The sequence below is a fragment of the Oncorhynchus masou genome, chromosome 19 (assembly GCF_036934945.1).
Source record: "Oncorhynchus masou masou isolate Uvic2021 chromosome 19, UVic_Omas_1.1, whole genome shotgun sequence".
NCBI classification, from domain to species: domain Eukaryota; kingdom Metazoa; phylum Chordata; class Actinopteri; order Salmoniformes; family Salmonidae; genus Oncorhynchus; species Oncorhynchus masou.
The window spans coordinates 27,010,531-27,035,369 of NC_088230.1; the positions used below are offsets into that span (position 1 = coordinate 27,010,531).

Consider the following 24,839-nt stretch of genomic DNA (forward strand, 5'->3'; position numbering starts at 1 on the left):
TGACATCAACACTATGTACTGGGGTAAGGACTTGTTTGATTATTTGCTTTTTAAAATCTTTATTTGACCTTCATTTCGGACCCAGTCATGCCACATTAGCAAAACAAGTAAGCAAATCAAACCATGACATCATATAATTATCATTCAAATAAATTGGTCCATGATCTATCCACTAGTTTACAGGTGGCACTCAAATTGGTTTAGTCAGTGTATTTCCACAAGACTGTAAGCCACAGACAGACACACTTCACACAGACAAACCAAAGCTTAGTCCATGTTATTCACCTCTTGATGGAGGAGAGACGGATTGGCAAGCCTGTGGTTGCTTTCCAAATGCAGGCTTTGAAATTAGTCTAGACTTCTTTGACCCCCTTTCCGGGTCAGTCATTTTGCTGTTGAGGAACTGGGTCAAATGTAATTAATTAAGGGTTAAATTTAAACAAACAGAATCTAACATGGCTGACTTTCATTCCAAAGTTCATAAAATATAAAGTATCAGACTTGGGTTTCTACACTATGCCAGTTTAATGAATGCTTGACAAAGTGGAACTACCTTAGCCTGCATACACTGTACACTCCCTTTGGCAAATACGAACAAAGGTAACACTGGCATCTGTGTTTCTCCTCTGTTTTAGACATGGCGACTGCAGAAGACAGCATTTGGATCACTGCAGAAGACAGCGTTTGGATCACTGCAGAAGACAGCGTTTGGATCACTGCAAAAGACAGCGTTTGGATCACTGCAAAAGACAGCGTTTGGATCACTGCAGAAGCAACAAAGTACCGTTTATAAAGGATATTTAATAGCTGATGCAGTTAACAGACTTGTGACTGCAGAAAGACATTGATCTGCGGCCTTCTGATTGACAGGCAGACACAACCCCTTCATCTCAGCTTTCCAAAGCCTGTGTTTCACCTGAAAGGATACTCCCCAAACTGTGGACGACAAACAGATGTGATCATTTCGCTGCATTTATCAAGTTGCAAAGGCACCCCAGGACAGCAAACTGTTTTTATACATAATGTGCTGACAATGTAGTAGCACTTAAAAAATAAAATAAAAATGCCAGAAGAAAAGTGCTGTTTTCCTCATGAGGTATGTATGTTGCAATGGCGTATAGTTAATATCACATACTGTACACCTGTATCATAATGTCTGTCTCTGTATTGGTGTAATATTGATAATTGTATAAAGTCCATCTCTGTTTCCTCAGTGTCGTCAAACATCTGTTCTGTACACATCAGGGAAATGAACTACTCACTGTCTTCAATAGGGCTTTTTTAACTGTGTGTATTTTTGCTGCTGTACCATTACCATGTTGAGGAATAGAGTGATGTCAAACACAAGGGCCAAAAGCAGTTGAGTGAAGCATGAAATGCGTTTATTTCAGTTAGAGATCAGCATTGGAAAAGGCAGTATCTGAGGAATGATTGCTATGCATGTTGTGAGATACAGAGCATATGGAAGTCAGTCAGTCAGTCATTTCGTGTACATTACAAGCAATATTCAAGGAGACCCCACACTACAGTAGTAAACTCTGCTGTTTGTCAGAAATACATACTTCGGGCTAACCTGAAGACATGCTTTAGACACGAGCATGAGTGGATAGATTTCAAACAACCACGACGTCGCCTTTCGCTTGTGCAGAGCGTCTAAGGGAATGAGAAGAAACTCAAGACTAACAGCCTTACCAGAAGAGAGTAGTTCTTGTCTCACAAGATTGTCATGTACTGTGTGTTTGAGACAGTCTGTCCTCCTTGTAGTGTTGCGTGTGTAAATTATTGCTTCATCATCTGTTTATTTTAAGAAACATGAGTCATGTGACCAAACCCTTTATAGCAGGGGTGTTAAACTCATTCTATGGAGGGCTGAGTGTCTGCAGGTTTTTGTTTTTTACTTTCAATTAAGACCTACAGTAGACAACTAGGTGAAGGGAGGTCCTTACTAATTAGTGACCTTAATTCATTAATCAAATACGAGGGTGGAGCAAAAACCCGCAGACACATGGCCCTCTGTGGAATGAGTTTGACACATGCTTTAGAGTATCTTAGAGTAGAAATATTTATTTAGAAAATAAATGTGTACATTCCTGTGTAGAAACATTAGACTCTCTATCATACACGTAGAGCATTCTGTATGTATGTGTCTATTGGAATATCTAGCAGAGAGAAGAATAGCTGACTATATTGTATATGAGCTTGAATGAAGTTGGGGTCAAGAAGACATCAACACGATTTCACTATTCAGTTTTAGTCCCATACACACATTTGGTCCGACATCGTAGAGTATCTCAAGATTTGTATTATTCACTTCTCATAATTAAGTTTGATTCATTCATTATTTTTCTTTTTGTTTCAATATTTGGAATAGGCATTATTTCATGTGGAGAACATGAAACAATTTCAACCATGTGGCTTTAGTAATGAATGGTTGGGGAATGTGAAAAGGAAATATTTCTTCACCTTTCATTAGCAAACCTAAATCACACATATGAAGAATAAAACAAACCGCTCCTAACCTAACAGTAAGGACTGAAGGAACAAATCAACAAACCCATATTACATTCAGTCTGAAAGCCAGAGGTACAAACTTATTACAGTATTATCAAATATTATAATTAGAAATTCATGTGAATTTATGTGCAGTCACTAAAAAATATCCTTAGAGAAGAACCTGACGCTCAAGTATAACTGCCTCACATGAGAAAACAGAGTTGCAACCGAGCCCATTTCTACCAACCAAGCCCATTTCTACCCCTTTCTTGTGCAAGTATTTTCCTATAATTACTACATGAAAATAAACAGCAAGTATCGGTTTGAGTGAAATGATCAACGAGCTGTTAAGACTGCAGAGACCAAATGTTGACTTCATTTTAAATCACAAAGACATCATATTAAACATCAACAATTTAATACTCAAAACTTATTTGGAGGCAGCTTTGAAACACTTCCTACATTCAGCAAATTATCCTGTTAAAGTAGTTTTAATAAGGCCTCGTAGTTAAAGTAGCAGGAATATTAAAAGGAAAACATCCATATTTGCTCGAGAAACAAAACTAGATATAATAATTAGTCACTGTCCGATTCCTCTGCATAGGTTCACTGCAAATGCCCCCGCACCCACCAAGAAATAATACATCAAGACAATTGAAAGCAGCCAAGATGAACAAAAGAAAAAAGACAATTAACAAAAAGTGGTTAATTTATGACTTGCCCCCAGTCAAAACATGGTACAGTAGGCTTGAATACCCACTGTGTTAGGTACAGTAGCTTAGTACATTCTTCCCTTTGCTGTAGTGAGAGAAAGACCCGTGGTTTAAGACAGGGGGCTTTAGCTCCAGGGTGAAGTTTCCCAGAGTACAGATCTAGGATCAGCTTCCCGTCCCCCAATCCTAACCTTAAACTTTAGGTGGGGAAAATGCTAAACTGACCCACGATCAGCGACTAGGGGCAAATTAACCCAACACCCTTTACTTGAGGAGGGTCTTCAGCATGGCTGTGGCGTAGGTGGGGCGGGCCTGTTGTTTCTCGATGGCTCTCCGGAGGTACTGGATGCCCCCGCAGCGCTCCCAGATCTCCTCAAACTGCCGGGGCAGGATCTCAGCTCCCCTCTTTCTTGTCAAGCCTGTCTCCTCCAGGCTCAGCTCACACATCTCCATGTCGTCTTTCCCTAGAGACACAGACCGCAAAAAAATAGAGCATCGTGCCTGTGAGGCAGTAAGACTATAAATCGTACAGATAAATGAGCGTGCACACGCACACACGAGAGAGAGAGAAGATCGCCTATACTATGAGTTCTGTTTCACTAACTGACCTGCCACCAGCAGGATGGGCTGCTTGTCTGGGTGCAGCTCCATCTGCCTTGCGATCCAGGGCCCATCAAAGTGGGCGTACCACCAGCCCTTCTTTTTGTTCTGTGGGTCCTTGTACTGGTCCCCGGGCCGGATGAAGGGGATGCGGAAGTAGCGCTGTTGCCTGTTCATGGCCACCTCATGTTGCCTGGCTGGGATGGGCGGGGCTGAGTTCGCCTGGGCTGTTGGGGGAGGGGCTAGTTAGACTAATGACGTTTGTTGATTGGAATGGGAAGGAACAATAGCCTAACCAATAGGGGCGGGGTAGAAACAGGAACCAATATGAATGGTAACAGAAACCAATAGACTGGGAAGTAACAGGAACCAATAGGGATGCAGGGAGTGTGATGTTGCTCGAGCTAGGGAGGAGGGGTCAGCACTAGATCACAGAGCTACTGATCAAAGGGTGAGTAAATCAGAGCGACAAGCAGCCTGTCAGGTGTTTGTTAAAGAGTTTGAACGCTCGTATCAAAACATAAAGAGCATAGATTTGCATATTCTCTACAAAGTGGAGCGTAAATAAATGAGGGATAGTGATTGAAGGGGGTGGATGGGTGGGAGGCTCTATGGATAAAAGAACCAGAGAAAGACAGTGGCAGAGTAGCCTCAGCCCTGTTGACAGGCGTGGTACAGCAGTGGTTCTCAACACCAGTCCTCTGGTACCCCTCAACAGTACACATTTTTAGTGTACCTCAGACAAAAAAACACCTATTTCCACTCATTGAGGGCTTGATGATTTAGTTGACAAGTTGATTCATGTGCACTTGTCCGAGGCCACAACAAAAATCTGTGCTGTTGGTGGTACTGGAGGACTGGAGTATGGATACAGTACAGTTTATATATCCTTTCCTTTAAAGCAACATATCCCAGATCCACTGTCACCAAACGAAATGGATCTTTCACTCCAACTTAGTAAAAGTACAAGTACAAAATGTTGTGACTGACTGTGAAGACGCTAACACGTCGGCACCCCAACCCCATGGAGGTATTATATTAACAAGAGACAAGGAACAGCAATGGCCGCCCACCCATTCCCAACACCTTCCAGAGTCCCTCCCTCGTTTTTGTTCAGAGAGAAAGCTGAAACCGAGAGTGACCGATATCATTTCTTTGTGGCATTTGTTCCAGTGACATACTGTATATATACTGCTCAAAAAATAAAAGGGAACACTAAAATAACACATCCTAGATCTGAATGAATGAACTATTCTTATTAAATACTTTTTTCTTTACATAGTTGAATGTGCTGACAACAAAATCACACAAAAATTATCAATGGAAATCAAATGTATCAATCCATGGAGGTCTGGATTTGGAGTCACACTCAAAATGAAAGTGGAAAACCCCACTACAGGCTGATCCAACTTTGATGTAATGTCCTTAAAACAAGTAAAAATGAGGCTCAGTAGTGTGTGTGGCCTGCACGTGCCTGTATGACCTCCCTACAATGCCTGGGTATGCTCCTGATGAGGTGGCGGATGGTCTCCTGAGGGATCTCCTCCCAGACCTGGACTAAAGCATCTGCCAACTCCTGGACAGTCTGTGGTGCAACGCGGCATTGGTGGATGAAGCGAGACATGATGTCCCAGATGTGCGCAATTGAATTCAGGTCTGGGGAACGGGCGGGCCAGTCCATAGCATCAATGCCTTCCTCTTGCAGGAACTGCTGACACACTCCAGCCACATGAGGTCTAGCATTGTCTTGCATTAGGAGGAACCCAGGGCCAACCACACCAGCATATGGTCTCACAAGGGGTCTGAGGATCTCATCTTGGTACCTATTGGCAGTCAGGCTACCTCTGGCGAGCACATGGAGGGCTGTGCGGCCCCCCAAAGAAATGCCACCCCACACCATGACTGACCCACCGCCAAACAGGTCATGCTGGAGGATGTTGCAGGCAGCAGAACGTTCTCCAGACTGTCACGTCTGTCACATGTGCTCAGTGTGAACCTGCTTTCATCTGTGAAGAGCACAGGGCGCCAGTGGCGAATTTGCCAATCTTGGTGTTCTCTGGCAAATGCCAAACGTCCTGCACGGTGTTGGGCTGTATGCACAACCCCCACCTGTGGACGTCGGGCCCTCATACCACCATCATGGAGTCTGTTTCTGACCGTTTAAGCAGACACATGCACATTTGTGGCCTACTGGAGGTCATTTTGCAGGGCTCTGGCAGTGCTCCTCCTCGCACAAAGGCGGAGGTAGCCGTCATGCGCATGTGGATTTTGTCCACCCACACCAGACGAGATCAGGACACGCAGGTTGAAATATCAAAACAAACTCTGAACTATATTAATTTGGGGACAGGCCGAAAAGCATTAAACATTTATGACCATTTTGCTTGCTAGCTTGCTGTTGCTAGCCAATTCATCCTGGGATATAAACATTGGGTTGTTATTATTGCCAGAAACGCGCAAGGTCCTCTACTCTGACAAACAGGCCTCCCGAGTGGCACAGTGGTCTAAGGCACTGCATTGCAGTGCTAGCTGTGTCACTAGAAATCATGGTTCAAGTCCAGGCTCTGTCGCAGCCGGCAGTGACCGGGAGACCCATGGGGTGGCACACAATTGGCCCAACTTCGTTCGGGTTAGGGGAGGTTCTTGTCCCGTAGCGCACTAGCGACTCCTGTGTCGGGCCAAGCGCAATGCAAGCTGACACGATCCCCAGGTGAACAGTGTTTCCTCCGACACATTGATGTGGCTGGTTTCCGGGTCAAGTGGGCGTTGTGTCAAGAAGCAGTGCGGCTTGGCTGGGTTTCAGAGGATGCACCGCCTTCGACCTTCGCCTCTACCGAGTCCGTAGGGGTTTGCAGCAAGGGGACAAGACTGTAACTACCAATTGGGGAGAGAAAGGGGTACAAAAAGAGGAGTAAACAGAGTTTGTTTCTAGTAATCTCTCCTCCTTCAGGCTTCTTCTTTGGACTTTATATGGAGGTTGGCAACCAACTTTAAGGTGCATTGCCACCACCAACTGGACTGGAGTGTGGACCTTAGTTCATCTTTCAATCACCCACGTTGGGTATATGCTCCTAAAAACCAATGAGGAAATGGCACGTGGGTATATTCTCCTAAAAACCAATGAGGAGATGGGAGAGGGGAACTTGCAGCGCTTCAGGTGTCACAAATAGAACCAAGTTCTATTTTAGCGCCTGGCTACAGAGACGCTCGCTGACGCGCGGGAGAAGTGTGGATGCAATGATTGAATAACATGCATGTGTACATTTATTTTGCAACGCGAGCAGTGTGGTCAGCATGTGAGGAATAAGGTGTCATTTGGGACTTGCCCACACATCCATCCCAAACACAATTTTGCCTGATTGCCTGAGCACTTTTAGCTCCCATTGTCAGCGAAGCCACATCACATTTGCATCAGCATCAATAACACCAGCCATTTAGGCACTTTGAAATCTCTTTGTACACATCCTCATTCTCGATCAGCTTACGTTAGACGTTTGACTACACTGTGTCTCGTACAATATCCTACACCTTAATAATCTTCTAAGAATGCCAGGTGTACTTAGTTGACACTCCCTTAATAATCTTCAAGGTGCACTTACTGTAGTTGACACCCCCTTAATAATCTTCAAGGTGCACTTACTGTAGTTGACACCCCCCTTAATAATCTTCAAGGTGCACTTACTGTAGTTGACACCCCCCTTAATAATCTTCAAGGTGCACTTACTGCAGTTGACACCCCCCTTAATAATCTTCAAGGTGCACTGACTGTAGTTGACAACCCCCTTAATAATCTTCAAGGTGCACTTACTATAGTTGACACCCCCCTTAATAATCTTCAAGGTGCGCTTACTGTAATTGACACCCCCCTTAACTTCTTCGATATAGCGGGCGCTCTTTTAATTTTTGGATAAAAAACGTTCCCGTTTTAAAGAAGATATTTTGTCACGAAAAGATGCTTGACTATGCATATAATTGACAGCTTTGGAAAGAAATCAGTCTGACGTTTCCAAAACTGCAAAGATATTGTCTGTGAGTGCCACAGAACTAATGCTACAGGCGAAACCAAGATGACATTTCATACAGGAAATGCCCCAGATTTTGAATGCGCTGTGTTCCAATGTCTCCTTATATGGCTGTGAATGCGCAAGGAATGAGCGTACACTTTCTGTCGTTTCCCCAAGGTGTCTGCAGCATTGTGACGTATTTGTAGGCATATCATTGGAAGATTGACCATAAGAGACCAGGTGTGCGCTTGGTGTCCTCCGTCAAAATTATTGCGCAATCTCCAGCTGCGTCCACTTTTCCATTGGGTTCAGAGGACAAAGGCAACTGCCACGAATGATTTATCATCGAATAGATATGTGAAAAACACCTTGAGGATTGATTCTAAACGTTTGCCATGTTTCTGTCGATATTATGGAGTTAATTTGGAAAAAAAGTTTGGCGTTGTAATGACTGAATTTTCATTTTTTTTTCTTAGCCAAAAGTGATGAACAAAACGGAGCGATTTCTCCTACACAAATCATCTTTTGGGAAAAACTGAACATTTGCTATCTAACTGAGAGTCTCCTCATTGGAAACATCCGAGGTTCTTCAAAGGTAAATTATTTTATTTGAATGCTTTTCTTGTTTTTGTGAAAATGTTGCCTGCTGAATGCTAGGCTTAATGCTATGCTAGCTATCAATACTCTTACACAAATGCTTGTGTAGCTATGGTTGAAAAGCATATTTTGAAAATCTGAGATGACAGTGTTGTTAACAAAAGACTAAGCTTGTGAGCCAATATATTTATTTCATTTCATTTGTGATTTTCATGAAAAGTTAACGTTGCGTTATGCTAATGAGCTTGAGGCTATGATTACGCTCCCGGATACGGGATTGCTCGACGCTAGAGGTTAATAATCTTCAAGGTGCACTTACTGTAATTGACACCACCTTAATAATCTTCAAAGAATGGCAGGTGCACTTAGTTGACAACCTCTTAATAACCTTATTCTGTCCCAGGAATAAAATAGCATGCAATCTAAAGACAATTCTTTTTTTTTTTAAAGAAACCATTTGCTCTATGATTCCTTACGCCATCACCAAGTTTGCATCCCAAATGGCACCCTATTTCCTATATAGTGCACTACTGTTGACCAGAGCCTTATGGATCCTTGACCAGAGCCTTATGGGTCTTGGTAAAAAGTAGTGCACTACAAGGAAATAGGGTGCATCCCATAACAGAAAGTAAACCCCTTCCACACACCCTCCGTTTCCCCATGGTTAATAGATGGGTTAGGGGCTGAGGTTAGTGATGCTGCTACATCGTGGAGAACCACTTACGTGCTTGTCTCACACGAGGTGCGAGATCTGAAAGTAAACATGCCAGGTTACACTTACAAACATCACATGCAGTATGGCACAGGTATGAAACAAACAACATGCAAGACAAGATCATGGAATGACAAATGGATTTCCTATGAATACATTTTTGAGCCTATCACAACATCATAGATGTTAGGGGAAGAAGAAACCATTATATATAATGACAGAGTCATTACCACATCTTTACATGTGTTTACGGTAGCCAGGACCGGCCTAAATGGATGACACCATAGGCATGGAAGAACGGGGAGGGTCATTCCACTGTATATGGTCATTCACAAGCAAAATCATTAGATTGTAGGCTATATTATGCTAGGACCCTGAAAATATGAGCTCTCCTCAGCCTCTGGCTTGTTATTGTGTCAGAGAGCAGGTAGAGGTATAGCTGGTACTGTGTATGCCCACTAAGTGAGAGGTGGGGGCTGGGCATAGCTACAGACCCTATAATTATACATGATGATTCTGTTTGTAATTCTATGGGGGCTGGGTATGTGGTCCAATCAGTAGTCTAACAGACTAAAATAAAGTGTGTCTGCACTCTGTCACATGGGGGGAAAAATAGCTCTTTGTCGTCATGGTGACTGCTCATGGAAATGAAGCAGAACCAGGAGCAAGACAGCACAGGTTTCTATGGAGAACAATGAGAAGAGGTCAGGCTGGAGGAAGAGAGCAGCCACCACCAGGATGTGTCCCAAATCGCACCCTATTCATTAGTATCAGTACTATATTAGAATACTCAAAAGGGGGCTAAAGCTCTAACCGAGACAGTCTCTTTGGGTCTGCCTCCTCTAGGGTATTTGGAGCAGAATAAAAATGGATGTTTTTTGAATCAAGCCTATCAAATAATTGAAAAAGACACCTACAGTGATGTTGTACTGTATAACACTGTCTGAAACATCTCCTGCGGGTTGGGGTCCATTACCATAGTCAGTGACTGATTTGGGGGCCCTCTGCTCTGTGACGCCGGGGTTGTTGCCACGCTTCTTGTTCTTTGACTTCCAGGCGTGGTAGACCTTCAGCCGGCGGTGGAACTCTTCTCGGCAGGCAGCCAGCAACTCAATGTCTGCAGGTTGAGAGAGAGAAAAAAAGAGAGAGAATGGGAGAGAGGGTAGAGAAAAAGAAAAGGAAGAGAGAGAAGAAAGGGAGGGAAAAATATGAGAGCATAGCAGGTACTGAAGTATACCAGAACACTAGAACCCCCATGGTCAGAGCTACACACAGACAGACGGACGGAGGGACTGCCAATAGACGGATTGACGGAGGTACTGCCAAAAGACGGACGGACGGAGGGAGGAACTGCCAACAGACGGACGGAGGGAGGGACTGCCAACAGACGGACGGACGGAGGGACTGCCAACAGACGGACGGAGGGACTGACAACAGACGGACGGACGGAGGGACTGCCAACAGACGGACGGACGGAGGGACTGCCAACAGACAGACGGACGGACTGCCAACAGACGGATGGATGGAGGGACTGCCAACAGACGGACGGTCAGACGGACTGCCAACAGACAGACAGATAGAGGGACTGCCAACAGACAGACAGACAGACAGACAGATAGAGGGACTGCCAACAGACGGACGGACTGCCAACAGACAGACGGACTGCCAGCGGACAGACGGACGGACTGCCTACGGACAGACGGACAGACTGCCAGCGGACAGACGGACGGACTGCCAGCGGACAGACGGACGGACTGCCAGCGGACAGACGGACGGACTGCCAACAGAAGGACGGACTGCCAGCAGACGTATGGACTGCCAACAGACGTACGGACTGCCAACAGATGTATGGACGGGCGGACTGCCAACAGATGTATGGAAGGGCGGACTGCCAACAGACGTACGGACTGCCAACAGACGTACGGACTGCCAACAGAAGTATGGAGGGGCGGACTGCCAACAGACGTACGGACTGCCAACAGAAGTATGGAGGGGCGGACTGCCAACAGACGTACGGACTGCCAACAGATGTATGGACGGGCGGACTGCCAACAGACGTACGGACTGCCAACAGAAGTATGGATGGGCGGACTGCCAACAGACGTACGGACTGCCAACAGATGTATGGAGGGGAGGACTGCCAACAGACGGAAGGGCGAGCTGCCAACAGACAGACAGACGGGCGGACTGCCAACAGACAGACGGACGGGCGGACTGCCAACAGACGGACGGACGGACTGCCAACAGACGGACGGACGGACAGACTGCCAACAGACAGACGGACTGCCAACAGACAGACGGACAGACTGCCAACAGACAGACGGACGGACAGACTGCTAACAGACGGACGGACGGACTGCCAACAGACAGATGGACGGACTGCCAACAGACAGACGGGCGGACAACAGACAGATGGATGGACAACAGATAGACGGATGGGCGGACTGCCAACAGACAGACAGACGGACGGACTGCCAACAGACAGATGGACGGAGGACTACCAACAGAAAGAAGTCGGAGACATACTACTCGAAGATTTTCATTACTTTAATAACAATTTAAAAGTAATAAAAGAAGACGAGACAGCATTATGAGTTTCATTGTCAATCTATGTCTTCATGAAATTCTAAAACAATTGCTGCTAGGATTAAAATGCATTTAAGTTGTCAATCAGCATACTGGCTGAAGTCCCGGAGTGAAATATGGTGTGAAATTAGATGGTTAATACCTGCTAAGTGCCTTGCTAAAGTTGAGTGCACAAATATGGCTTCCTATCCTCCAGATAAATGAGTCATTTCACTGTCAAAATGTCTTCCTGCAATGTGCGTACTACTTAACATCAGCAAGCCTGATCGTTTCGATGTTTTACTTTCAATACAGATGGGTCTGCAGCCCCAGATACCTATTGTTGGGCATATTTGACACATACGACACAGAGCTTGGGGAGCTGCCAATCAGTCTACAAAACCCTATTCCCTACATAGTGCACTACGTTTGAACACTGGTACCATACTGTTCTACCAAATGATAGAAGAATTTGATCAACATGTAAAACGAAGTGATCAAATAATAAGGTGGGTATTAATAAATAAACATAGAGCAAGTAAAAGCTGTAAAATCATAGCTCACTTTTAACCCTAAGCAAAACAGGCTCAGAGAACTGACAGTTCAATATTACATGAGGTTTGTTAAGAGTAATATCACAGCAAAATGTCAGAGTCAAGTTTAATGATTTTCAACCACATGTTTGGCATGGCTGACTTTCTTACCACAGGATGTGTTGATGGCGTCCCTCAGCTCGGCGTATTTCCACTTGCTGAGCTCGTACTTCTTGGTGCCAGCAGCAGCAGCTTTGGTAGCCTGAACCTGTGGGCCTCTGGCAACACAGACACATCCAGGACAGTGGGGTTACAACCAGCACAGTGGGGTTACAACCAGGACAGTGGGGTTACAATCAGCACAGTGGGGTTACAACCAGCACAGTGGGGTTACAACCAGCACAGTGGGGTTACAACCAGCACAGTGGGGTTACAACCAAAACAAGAGCAGTATACAGTGGCGGCTCCGGGGTGAAGTTTTCTCTGGGTACAGATCGAGGTGGTCACTAGCTGGCACAGCCACAAAGCCGTTAAACCTAACCACACTGCACACCCTAATGCCTAACACTAACTTTAAGTTAGGATAACAAAAGTATGTTTTTTAGACAAAGACAATTTTGATTTTGCAGCTGGCCTATCTAGCAAAAACGACTCAGTTCTGCCTCCATGGCATGATTCATGACAATAAATATCAAACTGCAACTATTAGTGGGAAAAACACTAAACTGACTTAAGATCACTGTCTAGGGGAAATTTCACCCTACTCCACAGTAGAGCAAAATTGACACGATCCACAAGGAAAGAGATTTCAAAGGTCATAATTTGGGAGCAGGCTGATAAGGGGGATAATGTGGAGTTGGTCAGCTGCACTGTACTAGAGAAATTCAACAACCCCACAGCAGTAACACAGCCTATTCAGAACCCAACTCCTATTTGGAGCTGGAACGGTGCATAGGAGCAGGTTTCTGTAGCGTGAGGCAGCTTGTTGGTCATGGAACTGGTCCAGTGCTGCATTATTTGGACCGGCCATTGTAAGGGAGGGTTTCCCAGACAAAGATTAAAGACTTAACCTCTCTCCAGGAAACTGGTCCTATGTGTACTTTTCTCCAGCTGTTTGTTGCTGGTCTGTTCTGCCGTCACCTCCACCACAGTGCTGCTGACTGCTGACAGGGCTGATTAAGTCCTGGCTGGGATTTGCCACTTTTAGAGCACTGACTCTAGATCTGAGGCTGGAGTTAGGGGGCGGACCCTGGGACACCCGAGGCCATCCACGCCATAATCCTATTGACTGACTGAGCAATTGAGCCTCTCCGCCCAGGGGAGCTGTCCTCGCACACTTGGAGCAGTTGGTGGCTATTCCAGGGTCCCCTGAAGCACGCTGTTCCATTAACCTAGGGCTAGAGGGCCGGTCACCTTCTGCCACCACTTCCTGTGGCTGGTGGCCATGTGTCGCTATGAGGAGTAGAGGCAGGCGGCTTGAGCCAATTAGTACACAAACAAAGTGACAGTAGTGCCTACTGGGTGTGGCCTCCGGGTCAAATGTCACTCATTCAGTCATTCTGATGGCGCGAGGCTGGCCCCATGGCATCAGCTAACAGGGATCCAATAAAGAACAGCTGCTCTACTACAGTGTGATACTAGTGGCCAGGAATCAGGACAAGGCTGACTAACTATAATAGAACCAACATATGACACGGTCCCGTTGTAGACTGAGTCACCCCATTAGTTACTTACGGCTATTTGGAATAAAAGCTAGCTAAAAGTAAGTTATTGTTTGAGATCTAACAACTTAAAAAGATTTGAAAACCAATCATTCATTTGCATGGTGGCGAGCGCCACCCCATTGTGTAGGAATTCTCAACAATGATTAATGGTTAATTGTGTGGAATTATGCAGAATTACCCCTAATTAAGGCGATGAATCCCTATTAAGACGATTAGTATTTATTCACACATCATATACTTCTGTTGATCATGCCGTTTCTATCCATTGAGTTTAAAGTGATTGTGAAGATTTTTTGAGATGTCAATCATGGAACTTAAAGTAAGGATCGCTACCCACCTAGACAGAAGCTCAGACATTTCCTTGGCCATTTCCTCCCTAAAAGGACATGATGAGCCCAGCACAATAACAGTTAGAACCACGGAGAACTTTCAATACCATCCAACTGTCACACGTGTACAATGATTGCAGTTCTCAGATGGCACACAGAGGAAGACGACGTGTAGAGAGAGAAGGCTTGTGCTTTACAGGTGGCGTGACACACAGAGGCTGATCTGTCAGTGTGTCTGTGTCTGTGTGTGTGTGTGTGTGTGTGTGTGTTCGTGTGTGTGTGTGTAATCGTGTCTGTGTAGTGTGTGTGTGATCTTTTCAGCATGAGGCTGTAAAAACAGCCCTGAACTCCTTCCTGCTGTTCTGAGGAGGAAAATGTTACATAATTACAAGAGTTTCTCTTCCTGATTGAGACACTCTCAATGTGATGCACAATGAGCCAACGTGCACATTCTAATATCTACACTCTGCCTAGATCCTCTGGAATTGTCCTTCATAGTGATTTCTTATTACCTGATGAGAGAGCACATTTCCGAGAAATTGATCAAGGGCTTAAAAAAAGTGAAATGGACAATGTGACACATCCATTAGGACCCTTCAAAACACCACTTCAGAGAGTGTCATACAGGTGAGTGCACAGCAGAATGTATCTGATTCACAATGTGACACATCCATTAGGGCCCTTCAAAACACCACTTCAGAGAGTGTCATACAGGTGAGTGCACAGCAGAATGTATCTGATTCACAATGTGACACAATGCATCTGATTCACAATGTGACACATCCATTAGGGCCCTTCAAAACACCACTTCAGAGAGTGTCATACAGGTGAGTGCACAGCAGAATGTATCTGATTCACAATGTGACACATCCATTAGGGCCCTTCAAAACACCACTTCAGAGAGTGTCATACAGGTGAGTGCACAGCAGAATGTATCTGATTCACAATGTGACACATCCATTATGGCCCTTCAAAACACCACTTCAGAGAGTGTCATACAGGTGAGTGCACAGCACAATGCATCTGATTCACAATGTGACACATCCATTAGGGCCCTTCAAAACACCACTTCAGAGAGTGTCATACAGGTGAGTGCACAGCAGAATGTATCTGATTCACAATGTGACACATCCATTATGGCCCTTCAAAACACCACTTCAGAGAGTGTCATACAGGTGAGTGCACAGCACAATGCATCTGATTCACAATGTGACACATCCATTAGGGCCCTTCAAAACACCACTTCAGAGAGTGTCATACAGGTGAGTGCACAGCACAATGCATCTGATTCACAATGTGACACATCCATTAGGGCCCTTCAAAACACCACTTCAGAGAGTGTCATACAGGTGAGTGCACAGCACAATGTATCTGATTCACAATGTGACACATCCATTATGGCCCTTCAAAACACCACTTCAGAGAGTGTCATACAGGTGAGTGCACAGCAGAATGTATCTGATTCACAATGTGACACATCCATTAGGGCCCTTCAAAACACCACTTCAGAGAGTGTCATACAGGTGAGTGCACAGCAGAATGTATCTGATTCACAATGTGGCACATCCATTAGGGCCCTTCAAAACACCACTACAGAGAGTGTCATACAGGTGAGTGCACAGCAGAATGTATCCGATTCACAATGTGGCACATCCATTAAACACATGTTAGTGAGTTGGTTCGGTTTAGGGGCTGTGGAGAGCTGAGGTCTAGTTACCAGATGCTAGTTTCGGTGCTACTGCGTACAGCAGAATTGATTAGTAATATCAAGATAATGGCCAGCGCGGTCAGCTTCACCGTTGATTTTCCACAATGCATTCTTTTCAGCCTCAATATTTAAAAAAAATACAAATAAAAACATGCAAAAAAATGATATAAATTGTGATATTCTATGTGTACCACTACTGAATAAAATAAAGTGCCCGAGTGCTGAAGGTGTGTTTAAACATAGTGAAGGAGGTGTTTAAAAGTAACCTACATGGACATGCTCTTGAGCTTTTGAGATCCACCAGCTCCACTGCAACAAGAGAATGGTGAGGATTACAAAGGAGCTCTGACACTGTACACAATACAGGAGCCAATCAGGAACTGGAAGAAAAGGTCATTCCATTTCCTCTCTTACTTTGATTGGTTAAAGGATAGATCATTCCTCTCTGACATTAATTAGAAAATAAAGGAAAATGATTGACATTCAAAGTGATTCAGTCATGTCTGAGAATCTAATTCTGAGGTCAAATTCCTTGTACATGTAAATAAAGGTGATTCTGGTTCGGAAGTTGAATTATGAGATTTAAATATCAGAATGATCCTATCATCCATCGATCAATGGCTGTGCTTGCTTGATAGAGTTATGGTTGGTTGGTTGACTTAAAAGATTGCTACAGTATGCAGTGCAGTTATGGTTCAGTGGTCAGGTTCAGGTTGGACTGGGGAGCTTAAAGGGTTGAATCTTGGTGTCTTACGTAGCTCTCTCTGGGGAGGATGGACCACCTGAGGTGCTGTTACTGGGAGAAGAGAAGAAGAGATTGGTTTAAAAATATATTTCCATCTCTCCAAAATCCACATCAAGCCCCATCTCTGCTTTACATCAGAGGGGAAGAGACCGTGTATGGAGGTATGTTAGTGAACTATTACCTGCGCAGGCCTGCGTCATTCTGGGTGTCCTCTGGGATGAGTTCAGCCTCGCTCTGGGCGATCCTCATGGCCAGCTCCCTGTCGCGCCTCTCCTGCTCCAGGATGTTCTGACGCGCCGCCGCCTCCTCCCGCTCAGCCTCCAGCTGAACATCCATCTCTGCCTGCAGAGAGACGGCATGTTTGAATATATGCGCGTGCGCACACACACACATGCGCACGCACGCACACACATGCATGCACACACACACACACAAATCCGTACATCACAGACAATCCCAATACCACCAAGTGAGTGGTTCTTTACTCCCCGTAATAAGGGATGCCGGGCAGCTGGGGGTTTGGACGGACCCAGTAATATGATTGGATTGTCCTGCCTGCACCATGTCCACTCATAAGTCATTCATAAGTCATTCATAAGTCATTCATAAGTCATTTTCTTCCCAGCCCCAGCCAGACTCATGAAGGGTACTAGAAACAGGGAAAAGCTGTCAGATCAAAAGCATTGAGATATAACATAGGCCTAACATTTTCCAGTGCTCTCAAAATAGCAGCCCATCCCTGCAGGTTCGATGTGTCTCCAGGTTCAGAAAGATTGGGTGATACTCCGTTTGGCACCTTCTTCAGTCCCTTTGACAGCTTCCTCACACTCACACTCTCTTTGGGTCACCCACAGTAACACAAAGGACAAGAATAGGAGAAATATAAGCACCTGTGTGTCTCTCTGTGTTTCCCGCTCTCTCTCTAAGCCCAACCTTCTCTCTCTGTCGGTCTCTGTCGGGCTCGCAATTTAAATTCAAGGGTCTTTATTGGCATGGTTTACATTGCCAAAGCAAGTGAAATGGATAAACAAAGTGAACAGTAAATATTACACCCATACAAGTTCCCAAAAAATAAAGACATTTCAAATGACATATTAGGTCTATATACAGTGTTGTAATGATATGCAAATAGTTAAAGTACAAAAGGGAAAATAAATAAACAAATATGGGTTGTATTTACAATGGTGTTTGATCTTCACTGGTTGCCCTTTTCTTGTGGCAACAGGTCACAAATCCTGCTGCTGTGATAGCACACTGTGGTATTTCACCCAGTGCCACCCACACTGTGGTATTTCACCCAGTGGTATTTCACCCAGTTCATCAAAATTCAATTTGTTTTTCGAATTCATTGTGGGTCTGTGCAATCTGAGGGAAATATGTATCTTTAATATAGTCATACATTGGGCAGGAGGTTAGGAAGTGCAGCTCAGTTTCCACCTAATTTTGTGGGCAGCGTGCACATAGTCTGCCTTCTCCTAAGAGCCAGGTCTGCCTACGGCGGCCTTTCTCAATAGCAAGGCTATGCTCACTGAGTCTGTACATAGTCAAAGTTTTCCTTAATTTTGTGTCAGTCACAGTAGTCAGGTATTCCGCCAATGTGTACTCTCTGTTTGGGAGATTGGGAGAATGTCATATGGTCAGATGAAACCAAAATATAACTTTTTGGTTAAAACTCAACTCGTCGTGTTTGGAGGACAAAGAATGCTGAGTTGCATCCAAAGAACACCGTACCTACTGTGAAGCATGGGGTGGAAACATCATGCTTTGGGGCTGTTTTTCTGCAAAGGGACCAGGACGACTGATCCGTGTAAAGGAAAGAATGAATGGGGTCATGTATCGTGAGCTTTTGAGTGAAAACCTCCTTCCATCAGCAAGGGCATTGAAGATGAAACGTGGCTGGGTCTTTCAGCATGACAACGATCCCAAACACACCGCCCGAGCAACGAAGGAGTGGCTTCGTAAGAAGCATTTCAAGGTCCCGGAGTGGCCTAGCCAGTCTCCAGATCTCAACCCCATAGAACATCTTTGGAGGGAGTTCAAAGTCCGTGTTGCCCAGAAACAGCCCCAAAACATCACTGCTCTAGAGGAGATCTGCATGGAGGAATGGGCCAAAATACCAGCAACAGTGTGTGAAAACCTTGTGGAGATTTACAGAAAACGTTTGACCTCTGTCATTGCCAACAAAGGATATGCAACAAAGTATTGAGATAAACTTTTGTTATTGACCAAATACTTATTTTCCACCATAATTTTTCAAATAAATTAATAAAAAATCCTACAATGTGATTTTCTGGATTTTTTTTCTCATTTTGTCAGTCATAGTTGAAGTGTACCTATAATGAAAATTACAGGCCTCTCTCATCTTTTTAAGTGGGAGAACTTGCACAATTGGTGGCTGACTAAATACTTTTTGCCCCAATGTATTTATTTTCTTTAGGTAACTGTCAGAGCACAGATCGGTTAGAACCAGTGCTGCTGCTGTAATCGCTCCTTCGTGGGAGACAGCAGCACCAGGTCATCTGTGTACAGCATTCTCTGTGTGTGTGTGTGCGTGCCTCTCATACAGATGTGGAGAAGGAGACTGTGTGAGACAGGGCCTGATTAGACACCTTACACATGCACTAATGAGCCTTTCTTCTGCCTGTGGGTCACTCAGCAAGCGTTCGCCATAGTCTGCTGGCCACCATCCGGGGGCTCAATTGAGAAAGCAGTCTACTAACACCTCAGAGTCAGGGAACAAGCAGTCTACTAACATCTCAGAGTCAGGGAACAAGCAGTCTACTAACACCTCAGAGTCAGGGAACAAGCAGTCTACTATCACCTCAGATTTAGGGAACAAGCAGTCTACTATCACCTCAGATTTAGGGAACAAGCAGTCTACTAACACCTCAGAGTTAAGGAACAAGCAGTCTACTAACACCTCAGATTTAGGGAACAAGCAGTCTACTAACACCTCAGATTTAGGGAACAAGCAGTCTACTAACACCTCAGATTTAGGGAACAAGCAGTCTACTAACACCTCAGATTTAGGGAACAAGCAGTCTACTAACACCTCAGATTTAGGGAACAAGCAGTCTACTAACACCTCAGATTTAGGGAACAAGCAGTCTACTAACACCTCAGATTTAGGGAACAAGCAGTCTACTAACACCTCAGATTTAGGGAACAAGCAGTCTACTAACACCTCAGATTTAGGGAACAAGCAGTCTACTATCACCTCAGATTTAGGGAACAAGCAGTCTACTAACACCTCAGATTTAGGGAACAAGCAGTCTACTAACACCTCAGATTTAGGGAACAAGCAGTCTACTATCACCTCAGATTTAGGGAACAAGCAGTCTACTAACACCTCAGAGTCAGGGAACAAGCAGTCTACTAACACCTCAGATTTAGGGAACAAGCAGTCTACTAACACCTCAGATTTAGGGAACAAGCAGTCTACTAACACCTCAGATTTAGGGAACAAGCAGTCTACTAACACCTCAGATTTAGGGAACAAGCAGTCTACTAACACCTCAGATTTAGGGAACAAGCAGTCTACTAACACCTCAGATTTAGGGAACAAGCAGTCTACTAACACCTCAGATTTAGGGAACAAGCAGTCTACTAACACCTCAGATTTAGGGAACAAGCAGTCTACTAACACCTCAGATTTAGGGAACAAGCAGTCTACTAACACCTCAGATTTAGGGAACAAGCAGTCTACTAACACCTCAGATTTAGGGAACAAGCAGTCTACTAACACCTCAGATTTAGGGAACAAGCAGTCTACTATCACCTCAGATTTAGGGAACAAGCAGTCTACTAACACCTCAGATTTAGGGAACAAGCAGTCTACTAACACCTCAGATTTAGGGAACAAGCAGTCTACTATCACCTCAGATTTAGGGAACAAGCAGTCTACTAACACCTCAGAGTCAGGGAACAAGCAGTCTACTAACACCTCAGATTTAGGGAACAAGCAGTCTACTAACACCTCAGATTTAGGGAACAAGCAGTCTACTAACACCTCAGATTTAGGGAACAAGCAGTCTACTAACACCTCAGATTTAGGGAACAAGCAGTCTACTAACACCTCAGATTTAGGGAACAAGCAGTCTACTAACACCTCATAGTCAGGGAACAGGGGCAGTGTTGAGAAGAAGATCTCACTTTTTTTTTTTAATTGAGTTCAGAGAACAACCTACGAAACCCATTTTGGAAGAAAAGTTCCCTTGAAGGCATTTGTGGATAAGAAAAACTAATATGAACATTGAAGAAAAAACATCACTCTGAAGTTAGAGGAAGTTTGATGTCGTTCTTTCCTCCCAAAACTCAAACATCTGCAGTGCATGTCATGAATATTTACACCAACGCGTGCACAGAAGCCCAATATGATGGTGAATCTAAAGAGTAAAAAGGCTGTTTGAAAAGCACCAAGCCTTCCCCGGGCTCAGGGTGGGCACAAGGCAAGACACTTTGATCTTAGGGAGCAGCTTTCAGCATTAAACGCCTGTAGCTGACCTGGGGTCAGATCTCTGGGGGTTATCGGAGCTTTCCCTCTCCAATTGGACAACATGGGGAGCCAGACAAACAGTATATTACCCTCAGATGTCTTATTAACACAGAACTGGAGAGACGGAGTATGGTCGGTTGGCCAGTGAGAGTGAGAGAGATGGAGCGAGACAGAGACAGACAGAGAGAGAGAGAAAGAGATGGAGCGAGACAGAGACAGACAGAGAGAGATAAAGAGATGGCAGAGAGAGAAGAGATGGAGCGAGACAGAGACAGACAGAGAGAGATAAAGAGATGGCAGAGAGAGAAGAGATGGAGCGAGACAGAGACAGACAGAGAGAGATAAAGAGATGGAGCGAGACAGAGACAGACAGAGAGAGATAAAGAGATGGCAGAAAGAGAAGAGATGGCAGAGAGAGAAGAGATGGAGAGGCCGGTGGTGGGGAAAGAACAACACAGATGTTTGACTGAGCTCTCCTGCCAGAGAACATTGAGAAGTAGAGCAGGGGAAGTGGAGCATTGTACTAAAGCCAGATTGTTAACTCCTTCCACCCTGCGGCAGACAGTGACCAGGAGAAACCAACAGTGGAAGAAGAAAACTGTCACTAACCTGAAGCTTCCTCTCCTCTTTCTCTCTCTGCTTCCGCTCCTCTTCTTCATGTTTCCGCTTCTGCTCCATCTCCGCTTTCCTGAGGAAGAGCAAGAAAGGCTATTAATGTCTGGTGTCACTGCGATATAAAGATCCTAACCAATACTGTATAAAGTTTGGACTTCCTAATCAATACTGTACCATAAGTAATGGAAAGAGCTTCTACTGTACAGTCGCTCCTCCATCTCAAGGCCAATCAATACTTTATCCATTCTACTACAGACTTGAGGGAAAACCAGTTTTACCAATGGCCCGAATAAATAACTATCCATCCAGTTAGGATGCTGCTACAGATCTGCAGTAAACAGTCGCATCAATTCATTGGCCCAAATAAATCATCCCTACAGTGACATGCTAGAGGTCTCTCTGCGCCTCACAGTGTTATATGGGTTTGGACTGACAGCCGTTCTGAACTTGAGCACAGCTCACGACAACAAGTTGCCCCCATCACTCCCCTTAATTGGGCAATTTTCTTGTTGTCTTAGTGAGGGAAAATCTGTATATTAAGATGACTTGATGTAATTTGAAAGATGTGACGTTGAGGATTATAATAAATACTGATTTGATGTCATACAAGCCAAATGTGCACTTCACATTTCTAAATCATAAAAGCCATGTCATATACAGTGTCAACATTTATGATGCACAGTTACAAGATGACATGTCGTCATATCCTGGGTTGTTCTGAACAGAATGAGCTTGTTCATTTATTGTGAAGAAAATCTGCCGGGCCTGAATCCACTCATGAGTCCTTGTGCACCAACATGATGATGATCTGTTTCTCTGAATTGCCCAGTGAAAGCCTAACACTTTATAATTTAGCTAGTCATATTGGCAATAGAACAAGCTTTCAAATTATGCCCACCTGACCCAGATTGCAATTTTATAATGGGCTGTTTTTGGATTGCATACACAACAGTAATTGTGTGATGGCGGGGATGCAGGGTTGTGCTCCAAACTAAACAACTACAAGTGTGCTTGGTCTAGTTCCTCAACGGCACAGCTAGGAGAGCTCAATAAGTACCTGTTGAAGACTGAGTCATAGGAGGGCATTGAAATAGCTTAGGAACTGTGTACACTAGATGTGTGGCCACACCAGTTTGTCCTCTCACTTAAACCGCTGTAATTATTTTTCGTCTTATGTTGAAACTGCCCTGCAATTTCCAGGAACAGTCTTAACATGTTACTGAATGCATCCAGAGTATTTACAGATTTCTTTATCAACAAATGTGGAGAAAAGCACAGTAAATGTAAACTGCACTGTTTGGATTCAGTCTTGTGTCAGGTGAAACGTTGTGTTCTAACCTTTGGTCTTATCAGTTCCCCATTATCTCTAAACGGTTCCCTTTCAATTGCTTACCATGGCTATGCATATGCTTTTCATATTTATTTTGTAAAGAAAAGAAGATTTAGCCCTATCCATATAGGTCAATTCCCACGAGTGTAAATTATTAAAATAGGAGCTAGTGACTTGTGATGGACCATCGGTTGGTCTTACAGGTTTTACATACACCAACAAAAAGAGGGTCAGGACACGAGGCATGACTAATGTGTCGGAGCACCTCGGCTCTCTCTCTTCATCTCCCAACTCACAGACGCCTGTCCTCTTTGTCCTGCTTGCGGCGCTGCTCCTCCTCCTCCCTCCTCTTCTTCTCTCTCGCCATCTCCTCCTGGATCTTCTTCAGTCGCTCCTTCTCCTCCTCCTCCTTCTTCTTGTTCTGCATGGCCGTCAGCAGCTCCTCTGACCTGGTGACCAGGGCCTGGTACTCATGGTCCATGTCAATGCGGGTCATTGCTGTGGTCTGAGGGGAGAGGAGAGGAGAATCCCTGAAAGAAGTCTGCAGCCAAAACGCAGGGCTGGCTTCATTCATTCAATAAAGACTAAGCAAAGACGAACACTTCATTTATTTCGCTTTTGTTTTGCATTTAATTCGTTATATGTGTCAAGCCCCTAAATCAAACACAAACAAATGCATGTTGTATATAATTAGGCACACCTCTTCATTCTTTTGTATGAAATTGCACAAACTGCAAACATACGTTGGGCTAGCACCTCACTCTGGAGCCAGCACCCGTGCGAGGGGAAGGGACTGGTTTGGGATTCAGCAAGTGTCTCCTTGCAGCAAACAGAAATACAAACAAATGCCTTCCTGGAACATAAAGACACACGCCGCCTCACCATATTGGTCTTGATGGTCCAGTAAGATCCTATTTCTGTTTGCTGCCGTCTCCTAACGTGAGCACTCACACATTCATCCCAATCAGAACCCTACATTTGTGACTGCTGGCATCAACAGAGCTTCCACACAGACAGTGGCATAGGATCGAATTAGAGGCAAATGTGTTATGTGCAAATGTGTTACAGCAACACACTCTTCTGCTGATGAATATTCATATGCATCTGGGGTCAAATTAACCTTTTATCAGAATGCCTTATTCTGAGTCTGATGTGTTCGAAACTTCTCCCCAGGACAAGGTGCACGATCTGTTTTCAGAACCCAAACAGTCGTTCAATTACATTTTGTCTACCATATCAGACTCTGAACTCACACTTAGCAAGCACTTAACGGTAGCTTGTGTGGCTTAGTCGGTAGTGAATGGCTTTGCAACGCTATGGTCATTGGTTCGATTTCCACTGGGGACACCCATCGGAAAATGTATGCACTCACTGTTGTAAGACGCTTTGGATAAAAGTGTCTGCTAAATGGCATATAACAAGTGTTTCTTATGTAGCACATTGACTCTGAACTCACACTTAGTTCCAACTTAAAGGCCCGCTACTCTACTCTCTCTAAAGGCCCGCTACTCTCCGCTCTCTAAAGGCCCGCTACTCTCCGCTCTCTAAAGGCCCGCTACTCTACTCTCTCTAAAGGCCCGCTACTCTACTCTCTCTAAAGGCCCGCTACTCTCCGCTCTCTAAAGCCCCGCTACTCTCCGCTCTCTAAAGGCCCGCTACTCTACTCTCTCTAAAGG

At 44.7% G+C, this 24,839-nt stretch overlaps 1 protein-coding gene across 7 annotated transcripts in view; it reads right to left on the minus strand.

The window, feature by feature from the left end:
• Positions 1 to 1,360: 1,360 nt before the first annotated feature.
• Positions 1,361 to 24,839, minus strand: part of LOC135506085 (unconventional myosin-VI-like) — a 136,396-nt gene continuing 112,917 nt past the window's right edge. For 4 of the 7 annotated variants that reach the window (XM_064925491.1, XM_064925489.1, XM_064925493.1 and 1 more), the window contains 11 exons: positions 23,460 to 23,668; positions 21,828 to 21,906; positions 16,905 to 17,065; positions 16,733 to 16,774; positions 16,249 to 16,287; positions 14,279 to 14,317; positions 12,389 to 12,495; positions 10,096 to 10,236; positions 9,132 to 9,158; positions 3,815 to 4,033; positions 1,361 to 3,670 (listed from right to left, as the gene is read on the minus strand). In XM_064925491.1, coding sequence (XP_064781563.1) covers positions 3,471 to 3,670; positions 3,815 to 4,033; positions 9,132 to 9,158; positions 10,096 to 10,236; positions 12,389 to 12,495; positions 14,279 to 14,317; positions 16,249 to 16,287; positions 16,733 to 16,774; positions 16,905 to 17,065; positions 21,828 to 21,906; positions 23,460 to 23,668 — 1,263 coding nt within the window. In that variant the 3' untranslated portion in view covers positions 1,361 to 3,470. The remainder of the gene's footprint in view (positions 3,671 to 3,814; positions 4,034 to 9,131; positions 9,159 to 10,095; positions 10,237 to 12,388; positions 12,496 to 14,278; positions 14,318 to 16,248; positions 16,288 to 16,732; positions 16,775 to 16,904; positions 17,066 to 21,827; positions 21,907 to 23,459; positions 23,669 to 24,839) is intronic. The other 3 variants (XM_064925495.1, XM_064925494.1, XM_064925496.1) reach the window with 3 other exon arrangements.